Raw genomic sequence first — 14,539 nt, forward strand, 5'->3', positions numbered from 1 at the left:
AACTATAGCACCCAAAGACCTCAGCACCTGCCACTAAAGCATCCCTGGCACTCAAGCTCACACATTAGCCACTCAGCCACCATTTGCTTAGAGTACCACACAATTCTCATAAATCAATGAAGTTTCTAATGTAACATTAATGTTCATGGTTTTTCAGCATAAATTTTGCTTGACTTTTCACTAAGTAGTCAGATGCATTACTAGACCCATCAACCAATTTTAGCTTCACTTCATACACGTTTGTCATCCCTAAGTTGCCTCTAATGCCAACTTAAGTAGTGAATACACATTATTCAGTTCAAAATCTATATTTGCTTTTGTATAATGTTGAACTGTGGATTTAAATGGTTTTGTAATGGCGAAGCTGCTTTGCAAGAGATGACATTGCTGCAAAGTTACTGTGATGATAAAGAGGAGGCCTGTCACATGTTCTGCCCTGTTCTCTGGGTTTCCACGTGGATCAGGCTGCGCTCACAGCGGGGATCCTGCGCTGGAGAGAGTCTCTGCTGGGATAGATTCTTATCAAAGAGCAGGGAGAACTAAGATCAGTTATGACAGAACAAAAAAGAGGGAAAGTGACGGCAGCTGAGAATGCTGGGAACACATCATTTAAACTTTTTTTAGCATTTCAAACAGCTGATTGTAATTTTTAGCATTTTATTTTCAATTTTGACAAAATAGCTATAGAATTGTAATAGTTTTTCTACAAAAATTTAAAACAAAACAATAAAAACTAAAATCAAATGTTTAATGCTAAAGCGTGTTTAGGCATAACAATTATAATGAACGTTATGAAAAAGTCATATTTAACATTTCTTCAGTTGTCAAACAATCAGTGTTATTTTAATAATCACTGATATACTATTATAGTTTTTATTGACATTTTAAATGTTTTTTTTCTTTTTTATTAAAGTTTTGGAAATTTTGTCATTTTTATTAGGTTTAGTTGTTTTTTTAATATGGCTATATTTTTTTCGTTTTTCATTTTTTTATTTCAGTGTTAGTTTTAGTTATTTTAGTACTTCAAGGTAAACTAAATGAGAATGAGATTTTGTTTTAGAAACTTGGTGAATGAAAAATAAATTTTAGGGTTAAGTAATTTAATTTTAATTTTTTTGCTTTAACAAAAACCCTGCATACAAATCAAAATTATGTAATCATCACAATCACATAAAGCATGTTCAACTTTTAACATTAAATGATTAGTTCTAAATATCAACTTAGTACCTTTTAAACATTGTTTGGTCTCCTGGTGGACACCTGACTCCCATAAGCTTGCTATTTTCACAAGTACTGTCCTGTGTTTTGCACAATAGACTATCAGTAAGCAAACTATGAGTGGTCCGTGAGGCTGAGACTACTCTAATCCCCCTTTTCTACTGCAATCTCTTGTAAGGATGCATTCAGAATCAGCGTGGGGCTTAGTTAAAGGCCAAGAAGATGATGAACAGGCTGTTCCAAAACGGTCTTATTTTATTTAGCCTAGTTCACTTCCAGTGCCCTTTCCAATATACTACACTCTAAGCTTCACCACTATCCTCTACGCAGACGGTCTGTTCCCCCGCAAGCAGTTCCAAATTATGACTTTATCCCATAGCTCCAATCTCGTTGTAGGCCAGTCCTGGCTTAGCAGAGATAGCGATCGAGGAAACAACTTGATGCTTGTGAAAGAAATTAAGGTTGACGTTGATACAGATTAATGTGGCTAAGGTAATAGACTTAAATTGCTGCACTATTTGTCAGCAGGACTCACGGTGAATGCCAAAGCCCTGAGCCACTAGGCTAAATAAAGAGCTATATTCAGACTGGACGTAAAACCTGGTCACTACTTATAAACTTACTATTTATATATTAGGTTGATCCTAAAATAATGGGCAGTGCTTGTTTCCGAGCTTTATGCTTACGAGTGTGTTAGAGCACGGAGAATGTGACGAGTGGAAGATTGTAGATAATTGCAGTAATGAACTCTAAAAGCTAATGTAGGGAAGGGAATCTTCATGCTGTCCCTCTATTTTTGGCATCAAGTATTCTAAAAGAGATACACTGAAATAGGAGGGGCCTCACAATACAAGAGTTGACTCACAAGCATGGAAGCAACACTAACAGCTATGCACTATACACGCATACTGTATGCACAGCTTACAGGGCAGCCCACAAGCAAATAACACAAAAATACACCTTTCACACTTCAATACATAAAGTACTGAATGCAGTCATTTATCATTTAGTAAAGTGCCCTTATACAATTCTCTCATTTGGAAATCTATTTGATTTAGCTAAATGATCTTCTTTATTAATATGAAAGCACTGGATAATCAGTGGAACAAATTGCACAAGTCAAAAAGCGGGACATAAAACATGTCTGTGGCTCTGTTTAGAATGTCATGCTGCTTATGGAATTCTGTATACTGTGTAGTATATACTACATACTAGCAACTATTTAAAGGGGTCATATGATGCGATTTCTTGTTTTCCTTTTCTTTAGTGTGTTATGTAAGCTGCTTGTGCATGTATAAGATCTGCAGGGTTAGAAAGCTCAAAGTCTCCCACAAAAGGATTTATTCTATATAAAAGAGAAGGCTGATCCAGACTGGGCTAAAACGGCTCATTCACACACGCCCCCACATGTCTACATCACAATGTAGAAATATTTGCATAATGCCACCCGAATGTGCATGCAAAGAAAGAAGGCGTGGTTTCAGTAACCGCGGTAGTGTTGATGCAGCCATGTCAGGGAGATGCTGTGTGTTTCTATGCGAAAGCAAAAGCCTTCCGAAAGTAGATGCAGAATCATTGTTAAGATTTGTTTATAAAAGAACAGCACAACCCAAATGTTCGAATTTGTGCAACGCATTTTATGGACGACAGTTTTGTGAACCTAGGAGAGTACAAGGCTGGCTGTGCACAGAGGCTATTTCTAAAAGGGTGTCTAAATGGGTCAATTCCGACTTTGCTGTGTCAAGCTTCTGAATCAGCAACTGTAAGTATGCTTTGTTGTTAGTTTAAGTATTTACTATTGACTGGTCAAATGTGGAGTTTTGCGCAGTGTAGAGTAACACTGTGTGTGTGTGTGTGTGAGAGAGAGAGAGAGAGAGAGAGAGAGATGGGGGGGGGGGGGGGGGGGGTCACATCACAGTCGGCTGTCTTAACCGCGGCTTGTGTACTGCAAATACATACCAGCATCATCACTGTGTCTGTCACATGACTCTGTGTCAGCTGGCCAATCAGAGCAGACTGCACTTGTCGAAAGGAGTGAACTACAATAATGTACAGTACTATTTGAAAAATAGTGTTTTTTGAACATTAAAGCATGTCAACATACTCTGTTACACCAAAAAGACAAAATAATGATCTTTAAAATAGCATCATATAACCCCTTTTAAAAAATAGTACGTCAAACAGTGTGCTGTATGTAACAAGTGTTATAAACGCACTATAATGAGACCTCATGTTGCACATTTAATTCAGCAAGTATAGTCCAGTTATTTGAATTTTATGTTACAATGTCATTTAAAAAATTGTGAAAAATGAAATGGAAAGTCAAGTCGAATGCACCGCGTTGTCAGATACAGTATCTCATGCATCATGGACGATTAGAAAAATGTGGATATTCTTTGCATACAAAAAAATAGCATTCCGCACACCGCAGAAACAGTATGAATAGTATACTACAGTCAAAACCTAGGATATAGGCTAATTCCTACTTTACATAATAATGAACCTTACTAATAGGATATAAATAAGAAATCTGCTGTTACAATATTTTAAATTGCAGTCAAATTAGCCAGATTTGCTGCTTCTTATGTCTTTTTCACTTGTCTGTGCTTTAACTCAATCAGGACAGTCCCAAGGAGGAAAACAATTTAACATTATTTTTGGTTGGTGATGGTGCACTAGTGTGACATTCATTACAGCTTCAATCTCTCTTAAATACTCTAATTTGTCCCTGTAGAAGACAATAATTGCACTAGTAGACTACTAGTCTAGTGGAAACTATGTGCAGATGACTGCATCTTCATGGATTAAAAAACTGCTGGAAACCACCCTGAATGCATCATGTTTCTAAAAGAATTGTGAAGATTTTACACCAACAATAACAATAGCATAAATCGATGTACCGCAGTACTTCTCAGTTTCAAAAACAACCATTTCCACCAAAGGCCACACAGCACACACTCAATCCAACATTAGTGAGCCATACTGAAATACAGGTCTTCATGAAGGCATCAAGTGAAACCCTTGCAGAGATGTAATACAAACCCGCTAATCACAGGCATATTATACCTGCTACACAACAAGCAGGGCATAATTAATGACTCACATATTTTTAAAGGGGCTGCAAACTGTCAATAAAAAAATTGCCAGGGAAATGCTTCCCTGTCTAATGGACTTGAAAGGTGTGTCAGTGAGTCTAATCCTACTTGAAACGAGCGGTGTGAAGCGCTGTGTGTGTGGGCAGGTTCTGTATTCATTGTGGGCAGAAAATTTCAGAGCGGGGACGTCCCAAAAATTATTACGGGGGTGTTCATATAAAGGCCATTCGAGGTACTAAGTAATCCTAAATGTCTGTCAGTATTTCAGTTCCCAGAGATAATCGTAAATGTTAAGAGAGGACCACAAACTGTTAGGTTTCCAGCATTCCTAAAAACATATGTTTGTGTTCAACTTAAAATTTGGCATGTGTAACACTTTTTTTATGTTTTTGAAAGAAGTCTCTTATGTTCACCAAGGCTACATTTATTTGACTAAACATAATAGATAATAATAAAATGGTAATATTGTGAAATGTTATTACAATTTAACTTGTAATTGCAATTTTAAAATAACAGTTCTGTTTTTAATATTTTTTTAAATGTATTTTATGTGGGCAAATCTAAATTATTAGTGACCAAAAAAAATCTTACTGACTCCAAACTTAAAATAGATATTTTCTATATTTATTCTAGAATTTTTATATTGTTTTCTATCTTTTAGTTTAGAAACTTATTTCATAAATATTTCAAATGACTTAATATATTAAGTTAATATTAAAAACTCTTAAATAATAAAATCCTTTAAAATTATATTATTTATTTAAATGTTAAAATTTTAAAACTCTTATTATTTGGTGTTAATTTTACTGTTTACCGTCACAAAATGTGGATAATGTATAATAAGTGAGTGTGAGGTGTGTCAGTGAGTCTAATCCTACTTGAAATGAGCGGTGTGAAGCCCTGTGTGTGGGGGCAGGTTCTGTATTCATTGTGGGCAGAAAATTTCAGAGCGGGGACGTCCCAAAAATGAGTACGGGGGTGTTCATATAAAGGCCATTCGAGGTACTAAGTAATCCTAAATGTCTGTCAGTATTTCAGTTCCCAGAGATAATCTTAAATGTTAAGAGAGAACCACAAACTGTTAGGTTGGGTGTAAGAGTGTGTATTATATCTCCCTCAACTTTTTGAATGAGCAGTCGACAATAGTAAAGAAGAGACATTTTAAAATATGAGTCCTGCATCTCGACTTTGTTCATGATTAAAAGTTATGCAAATTATGCATCATTTTTTTCCTGCTTATTTTTTCCTATTTTTGTAACACAATAAACAGTAGCAGGTATTTATTTCAAACAAATGCTCTGATATGTGTATACATATAGAAGCAGGAATATTAAAATTAGTGTAGTTTTTGTATACTATTAAATCAAATTTGATACATTTTCATTGCATCCCTAAAGTTTTGTAATGTGCTCCTGAGTTACTTGGGGGAAAAAAGTAAGCAACAAGCCCCCCTGAACCCTCAAAGTGACATTATAATGCAACTGAAGTACATCAAAAAAAAAGACAAGTCTATAAAAGCACATAAGACTGTTTGTGGGTGGCGTGTTGTTGTGCCCGTGTTGTCAGCAGCAGATGGGATTTGGTCATAATCTCATTCAGAATCTGCCCGCTCTTGTTAAGTGAACAAGCTTTGCTGATAAACATTGATGACATGAGTACAGACGGTCGTCCCCTTGGCTGAAAGCGATGGCAGGAACCAGACCGTACACTCGGATGAACAGAAGAGCGAGTGAGTGAGCCAAAAGACAGCAGAGCTTGAGGAGAGACGGAATGGAGCGGATAATCTCCAAACGGGTTTCCTCCACCGTGAATCCCATTTGCTTTGATCAGTGCAGATTAATCCGGCACTAATGACCTCAAAGCCAAACAATTTATAGAGTTACTGTGAAACTTCTTGCAAACCGGCCTGTCAACATGTATTGGATGAGATGACTTTCATGAAGATCTTACAAGACCCAATCATGTAATTTCTCTGTTAATACCTGACGGATACTCGTGCCGCACACGTTGATGGCACATAACAGATGGTTGTGTGAGCTGCACACATGGGGGGATCTATTAGAGCGGTCACAAGATGTTTGCATCAGAGGAAACTAGCAAAACTGTGCATGTTTTTGTTCTCTAAAACCGATTGTGCCACAGGGGCCTGTTTATGAGAGAAGGAACTTTTAAAGGGATTTCTTGTAAGGCTGTCAACCTCTTCAGACCCAAAATCAACAACAAACTTTTCTGAACAGGTCAAAGTGTTTAACAGCGAAAAAATGACACACTTCACCTTTAAGCAATATGTGATATTTTCTGTCAAAGTAAGTGTAACTTTCCCCTTTTTGAACACAGACAGCGTTGAAGCTAAAGATTACACCCGGACAGCTGACTCAGGATCTCAGGCTTACCACATCACTGAACAGCCGTTAGGAATACTTTCACAGACATGAAGACACACTCTCTCGCAATAACAAAACCTTTTTCTTTCTCTGTATTTTTTTCTTGTATCCAGTATCGCAACATCTTTGAAATAAGGTGTACATCACTTTTCAAAATGTGGGGGTTTTAAAAGAAATTATTTGTTTTATTTAGCAAGGATGCATTAGATTTACAAAACATGACTGTAATACTTTTATATAGTTACAAAAAAAATCTATTTAAGCATAGTTCTGTCATTTTGAACTTTCCATTCAAGTATTATAAAAAAAAGTATTAAGCTTTCCAAAAAAACTATTAAGCAGCAACAACATTGATAATAACAGGAAATGTTTTTGTGCACCTAATCAGCATATTAAAATAATTTCTGAAGAATCATTTGATACTGAAGACTGGAGTAATGATGCTGAAAGTTCAGCTCTTCCATCAGAGAAATAAATTATATTTTAAATACTGTATATTAATGAAATAGAAAACTGTTATTTTAATTTGAAATAATATTTCATAAAATTACAGTTTTACCGTATTTTTGTTCAAATAAATGCAGCCTTGGTGAGCATAAGATGCTTTTTTCAAAAACACTAAAAAATCTGACCAATCCCAATCTATTGAACTGTAATGTACTTGGATAAAGAAAACAATTTAATAACTAAAAAAACTAATTTGCTTTTTGACTTTGAGCTCTTAATCTGTTTTGCAAACAGTATCTTAAAATCAGTCATTTTTTAAGCAAATACAAAGACATTAATATGCATTATATTAAACAGCATTTTGCATTTTTAACTAAAAAAGGCAACTTATGATGCTAATATTTCTAAATATGTTTCCTACATTGCAATTTAAATCAGGCATTATACATGTATTTACTCACCAAAGCAAGTATTTCTTGCATTTGGCCCTTGACTTCATTTCATGACATGAAACAGCTATAATAATTTGAAATACTAGCAGAGACCAACAAAAAAATTAGATGTCGGAAAAAGCCCTTGCTATATTTTGAAGCAACTGATATAACAACAACTATGACAAACCGAGGAAAGACTTAGTGGTGCATTTAAAATGTTTGTTTGTTTCACTAGCTAACATTTTGGTTATTAAATACAATTTAAGTAGACAAAAATGATTTAGTATAGCTTTAAGTGACTTTCCACTCAACAACTCGGGCTTTCCTCATCTGCAGCCTAGCACAACGAGTATCTGTAACAAAGATTTTATAATAGAATCTCATTTTGAACTCTAGCTTGCCCTGCAAAAGTCACTTTAATAGAGTACAGTGAGGAGGGATGGAGAAACAGAGGGACATATGAGAGAGAGAGAGACATTCTTAAATAGAGGACAAAGCCAGGAGCACAGGCCTGAAAATGGAGCAGGCAATTAAGGGCTTCATGGCCTCAATGTTTCCTCTCTCTTTTTTTTATCTCTCCCTTGCCTTTCCTTTCTCTCCTCTGGAGTCACCTCACCTGGTGCAGGACGTGTGTGTTGTAGGTTGTGCCTTTGAGAGTTTTCTAACAGTAGCATGCTGTACCTGGCACACACACACACACCTGTTGAGTGATCACATGACCTCCTGTGGCCTCTGGGCGCTTCACATACTGAATAATTCAGTTCAGAGAACAACACTGGAGGTGTTCACACACAGAGATGAAACACAACACTGAATTCCCATGTACCTGAGCTACTAGGTAGAGTGGACAAGTCTATTTCTACATATTCATACTGTGGGTGTGATATTATTGTTATTATTAATGGTCCACGCATCACTATTACTAATGCTCCAAGGATTATGGATTTTAACAAATTCTTAACTTCCAAGTATTAAACTTAAATGCATAATATGTTACAGACATGAATGACTTAGAATAAAAATTAAAACAGTACTTACATAACACTTAGGTGACAAAACACAGCTCAAATTATTTCACGCTTTTTATATTGTTTATTAACAATTTATATATAATAAATCTACTTCAAATCTAAAAGTTCCTATAGTTCATATTAAAAATCTAGTATGAAATGTACTTTATAAATTTTCATAAATATTGAGGTTTTTTTGCACCCTCAGATTCTCAGCCAAATATCCTAACAATATCCTATCCTAACAAACCATACATCAATGAAAAGGTTAATTATTCAGCTTTCAGATGATGTATAAATCCCAATTTAGAAAAATTGACCCTTATGACTGGTTTTGTGGTCCAGGGTCACATATGCACTTAAAATTTGGCATGTGTAACATTTTTTTAATGTTTTTGGAAGAAGTCTCTTATGTTCACCAAGGCTACATTTATTTGACTAAAAATAATAGATAATAATAAAATTGTAATATTGTGAAATGTTATTACAATTTCACTTGTAATTATTACAATTTAATTTATAATTGCAATTTTAAAATACACTTCTGTTTTAATATATTTTGAAATGTATTTTAGGCGTAGGCAAATCTAAATTATTAGTGACCAAAAAAAATCTTACTGACTCCAAACTTAAAATAGATATTTTCAATATTTATTCTAGAATTTTTATTTTTTTCTATCTTTTAGTTTAGAAACTTATTTCATAAATATTTCATATTAAGTTAATATTAAAAACGCTTTAAAATTAAAATATAATATTAATTTAAATGTTAAAATTTTTAAACTCTTATTATTTGGTGTTAATTTTACTGTTTACCATCACAAAATGCGGATAATGTACAATAAAAATTATTTAAAAGAATGCTTTCTGAACTTACTGAGCAATGTACAAGCCACCTCCAACTCAACAGTTAGAGTTAGTGTCTTTGATTTTTTTTTTACATCTGATGAAGATGTTACACAAGGTCTAAAAGTAGAATCTGAGAGATGAGAAAATTATCTAGCAGTTGCGTACACAAACACAGAGCGCAAAAGCAAGTGAAGTCAGCCCTGTTTGGTCATTCAGGGCCAAACAAGCTGGAACTGAATGATTCATGCGACTCCAAGTGTGAGATGGTGGGGAGAGGATGTGAAATAGCCCAGGTCTAGGAGCAGAAACCGGTTCGTCTCTCAAAAAACACACTGTTTTAGAAAGCTCAACTGTTGAATTTGACACATCCGTCAAGAATATGAGCAGAAATATCCTCCGCTCTGCCGGAAACGCCAACACAGCTGTCTTTCTTCTGGATAAAGCGAACGAACAGGGTTATAATGCTGCGGCTTTTCCTCGCCATTTTAGACCGAATCAATAATCAATATTTCCAAAGGAATAACACTAAACTGTGAATACAGTAAAGATCAGGCATGCTGTGTACTGGTTTATAATGGCCAGTTGGATGTCTGTAGGTGGATAAATAAAATCTGCGTGTGCCATGAGCGTGGGAGGAAAGAACCGTACGATGCCAGCAGCGTTTTTTTATAAGGGGGAAAATGAAGATCGGTGAGACCCTCTTAATGGTGTGCTTGAACGGGCCAGTCGGAGTTGCCATGACTCCTGTCTCTTGGGTTGCTATGACGGCAGCATCTTCACATCGTGCCCAGATCCACCTAATCATAGGTTTAATAGATGTGTCCTCACAGACACGAAGCTCTTCCTTTACCAAACACTCCTCCAACTGAACGATCATGCTCAGAGCTCATGGCTTCTTGATGCTTTTAAATAGTTTGAATGTGACTCTACACCCTTACCTCATTTAATATATGTGGATATGCAAAATTGATCCCGGCTCCACTCAATTTCACCAGCCTGCACTACCTGCTCCACTTTTACTCAGTTAACTTAAAGGGATAGTTCACCCAAAATCCTACTTTTAATGATTAAATTCAGTTTTATTCATCAAAACGCATGTCTAATTAACTGAAATCATGAAGCTTGCCATGTTGAACAGCAATTTACTAAAAGTTACTGATAAGTTACATTTTTAGGGCCTATAAAATGTTTTATTAGTTTTATTTTTAACGAATTCACTTTTTTTCCACCGAATTTTTCTGGATTTGATTTTAAAAGTTTCATTAAATATTAATAATTAAAACATCATTATTAGTAGTAGTACTATCATTGTATTAAGTAATATTTCTGTCATGGTTTCTTCAAGTTAAACCAAACTTTTATTTTGACGGTAAAGACATTTATGACGATTTATGAAGACATTTATGATGAGTTTTTTGTCAAAAGAAACTTTAAAATTGTCATGAAGTGACTCTCAGAGCATAACTTAATCCTTATTATTCTTTTGTTTTTATTTTTCAGCCATTATCAGCCTTTATACTGGAAATAAAACGTTTACCAAGCCACATGACTTCAATCCCAGTATACATTTACCCAACTATTATCAAAATTATTTCTAAATAAATACAACAAAACATTTTCTTGTGACCTTGTATGAAGTATTATGACAAAATGCATTAAGAAGAAGAATTGGACCTGTTCTGCAGGTGCATTAGAGGTCACATTAGCATCATGCTACATAAAACAATTTATGAGCTTAAAAGTGCACTTTTACTCAGAACTCACTTTAAATGACCATCGAGTGCTTGTAATAACTTTTTCGATCACATGTGTATATATACACTTTGGGCGGCCGCAGTATATTATAAAAGTAGCCCAAAAAAAAGCAACCCACGGCTCTGTAATTTTTCCGGCGACTGTATTTTCAAAATAGCCCAATTGTGCGGGAAAACCGTGACCCTAAATAGCATTGACAATTACTAATATCACATAGAATTTAGGATGGATAGTGTGCACATTGGGATGCAGGCAATGATTACCTTCCGCGCTGCAATGACGGCAAGAAGTTATCAAACGATTAATTTGCGTTAAAATATTAACGCATTAAAATTTTTTGATTAATCGCATGCATCAACGTCGACAGCCCTAATTTATTATTATTATTTTTTTTTTTATAATTTTAATGCATAAAAATAATAATGCATGAAAATATTAATAATAAAAAGTGCAATTTGTTCTGCCTGTTTTTATTGAAATAATGCACATACAGTTTCATGGCCGGTTAAAAAAAAATATATATATATATTTATGGCCAGGCCAGTAAATTTCCTTAAGTCAGCAGGTATGAGACTAACCGTTAGTCTAACCGGGATTTGTCACAGCACTTACATATTGTTGCTCTTTTGTTGATTTGATTGCTTCTATTGTCCTCATTTGTAAGTCACTTTGGATAAAAGCATCTGCTAAATGCTTAAATGTAAATGTGTAGCAAAATTTCAGTTGTAGGCCCTGTGTGTACAGTATCACCATGATCATTAAATAAACCTCTCAGACGTGCATTATGAAATTTGGACACAATCTATTCAAGGCCTGTCTTCCTCCAGTGCAATAATGTGACCTGGTTAATCCGACTCTCCCCCGGTTAGCACACAGAGATTAAATTACTGCAGTCAAAGCGACCGGGCGACCCACTGCAGCACGTACAAACACTGTGCAGGCCTGTGAGGATGCACAACAAAAACAATGCATTGGTGCACTGTGTATCTTTATAGGTCCAGAATGCATTTAATAAACTAACAACCTGAGAGCAAATCACTTATGTGGTAAATGAAAATATCCATGCATGGTGTTGCAAGTAGCTGCAGACTGCAAAGCAGTGCCAATCAAACACACGTGCATGACCACAACCGCTGCAAAAGCACTGCATGCGGGGTAACGGAAACCGCCATGTCCCTTCATGCATTTAACAAAAACCTAAGCATGAAATAACTCCACCCAAAACACCTTCAGGGCATCAAAACACTGTTTTTGCAGTGCATTTTGACTCCCTGCTTTTAGAAATAGTGTGAATACTGAATAATAATGAAACCACCATCAGAACACTATTGCTCCTCTTGTTTAGATACAACAAAAAATGTATGCTTGGCAAGAAGATCTGTTGGAAAATCCAGTTTAAGGTGGCTGGTTGGTCCAAAAACTTGTTATTGGTCTAAGACTGTCAACCAGCAAATGATCATATTGGACCATTTTAAGATGGATTTTCCAGCAGGGTTTTATTTGTTTATAATTGATTGTTTACCAGTTCTTTGTTTACCAACAAAACAAGAGGAAACTAATCTATTTGGGTTACAAAGGAGCATTTACAGCATTAGAACCCACAATTTACACACGATTTACTATGGTAACACTGTAAAATGTTTATTATTATAATACGTCTTTGTTTCAGTTTAACTTGTCTCAATATTTTTGTTATTTATACTCAAATGTATGAGCTTCAGCTCAATTCAAAGTGTGTGTTTTAACTTAGATTTGACTTAAAGGCAGTACTGTTATTGTATTGTTATTAGCCACCACTGCCATGATCAAAATAAACAAACAAACAAACAAGAAGAGACGGAAATATACTGAAGCTGTTTGAAAGTCATCACAAACTATGTCTGATTTGACAGAAGTCTTCGCTCAAATCAGTAACGTTAGCCTATCATAAACCATTCTAAGATTTAGGCTATTGGTTTTAAGTGGTTTTTAATTGGCCAAATTGGTGTTCAACTGAGGAAAACCAGCCAATAAGTCCCCATCACCTCTGTAAAACCAGCAAACCAGACTAACCGAGGAGACCAGCGCATCCATTTAAGTTGGTTTAAGATGGTTATTTCAGTAACTAAGGTAAATTCTCGTCTGTTTTATAGGTTACAGCCGCGTGTCAAAAGTTACTCACGTCCCAAGCACCTCCTTGAACTCAAACATCTCCTTGATATCATCGACCTGCTTCTTCCACGAGCAATCCCCGCCGGCCTCTCCGTTCTCCCGAGCCATGGCGCAAAAACAAAACGTGGAGGACCGTAGATGGAGAAGTGAGCGCTGGAGATCCCCGGAGATTTCCCCCGCTTTCCCACGCTGCACTTCCTGCTCTCTGCTTCTCCTTCTTCCCTCGCCTTCCCCGGTTGTACCGTTACCGAATAACCCTGATGAGGATCTCCCGCGTGCTCTTGTCTCCCTCAAGCAGCTTAAACGGTTTGACGTAAATAGTTCGAAGAGGCGCGTGCGTGCGTGTCACCTTTGCGGCACCGGTGCGGGTTTATTCCGCCCCGCGCGGACTGATGCGCTGCATCCGTTGTTATGGCAATGAGGAGAGAGAGTGAGTGAATGAGGAGGAGGAGGAGGAGGAAGATGCTCTGCTCCTCACCGCGCGACCTGACAAAGAGCAAATGCATGAGAAATATGGCAAGCCGGTTTAACATTCAACTAAAACGCATCGTTTTTCACGAGCACTTACTAGTATTTTTAATTAATAAATTTAACAGAAGTGAATATTTACTTGTTACTGTAAATAAATTTCAGTTATACTAGTTATACCACCCAAAAATAAAAATTCTGTCATTAATTACTCACCCTCATGTCTTTCCAAACCCGGAAGACCTTTGTTCATCTTCGGAACACAAATTAAGATATTTTTGATGAAATCCAAGAGCTCTCTGACCCTGCATAGGCAGCAATGCCACTGAAATGTTCTCAGGCTCAGAAACATAGTAAGGACATCGATAAAATGTGTCTGCGCCAATAGCCTTGTGGGCAGCGTGCCGACATACAGCGTCATTGCACTTCAGGTGTCCCGTGTTCGAATTCTGACTTGAGGACCTTGAGGATCCCTCCCCCCTCTCTCTCCCACTTCGCTTCATGTCATGTCTGATCTGTCCTATCACAATAAAGGCAAAAATGCCAAAAATAAATCTTTAAAAAAACAATAAAATGTTACATCAGTGGTTCAAACGTAACTTTACAGAGCTACAAGAATACTGTTTGTGCGCAAAGAAAACAAAAACCAGGACTTTTCTTCAAAATCACATATTCCGCCATTATGGAGAGTACTATGACGCAAGCGCAGTGCATGCGTGTTCTACGTC

The 14,539-nt window shown here is 36.2% G+C and overlaps 1 protein-coding gene across 1 annotated transcript in view; it reads right to left on the minus strand.

Moving 5' to 3' along the window:
* Nucleotides 1–13,847, minus strand: part of LOC306858713 (calcium/calmodulin-dependent protein kinase type 1D-like) — a 56,209-nt gene extending 42,362 nt beyond the window's left edge. The window contains exon 1 of the mRNA XM_079399383.1: nt 13,354–13,847. Within this exon, the coding sequence (XP_079255509.1) occupies nt 13,354–13,451 (98 nt within the window). The 5' untranslated portion in view covers nt 13,452–13,847. The remainder of the gene's footprint in view (nt 1–13,353) is intronic.
* Between the last annotated feature and the right edge of the window lie 692 nt (nt 13,848–14,539).

Source organism: Barbus barbus (genome assembly GCF_936440315.1).
Source record: "Barbus barbus genome assembly, chromosome: 39".
Lineage (NCBI taxonomy): Eukaryota > Metazoa > Chordata > Actinopteri > Cypriniformes > Cyprinidae > Barbus > Barbus barbus.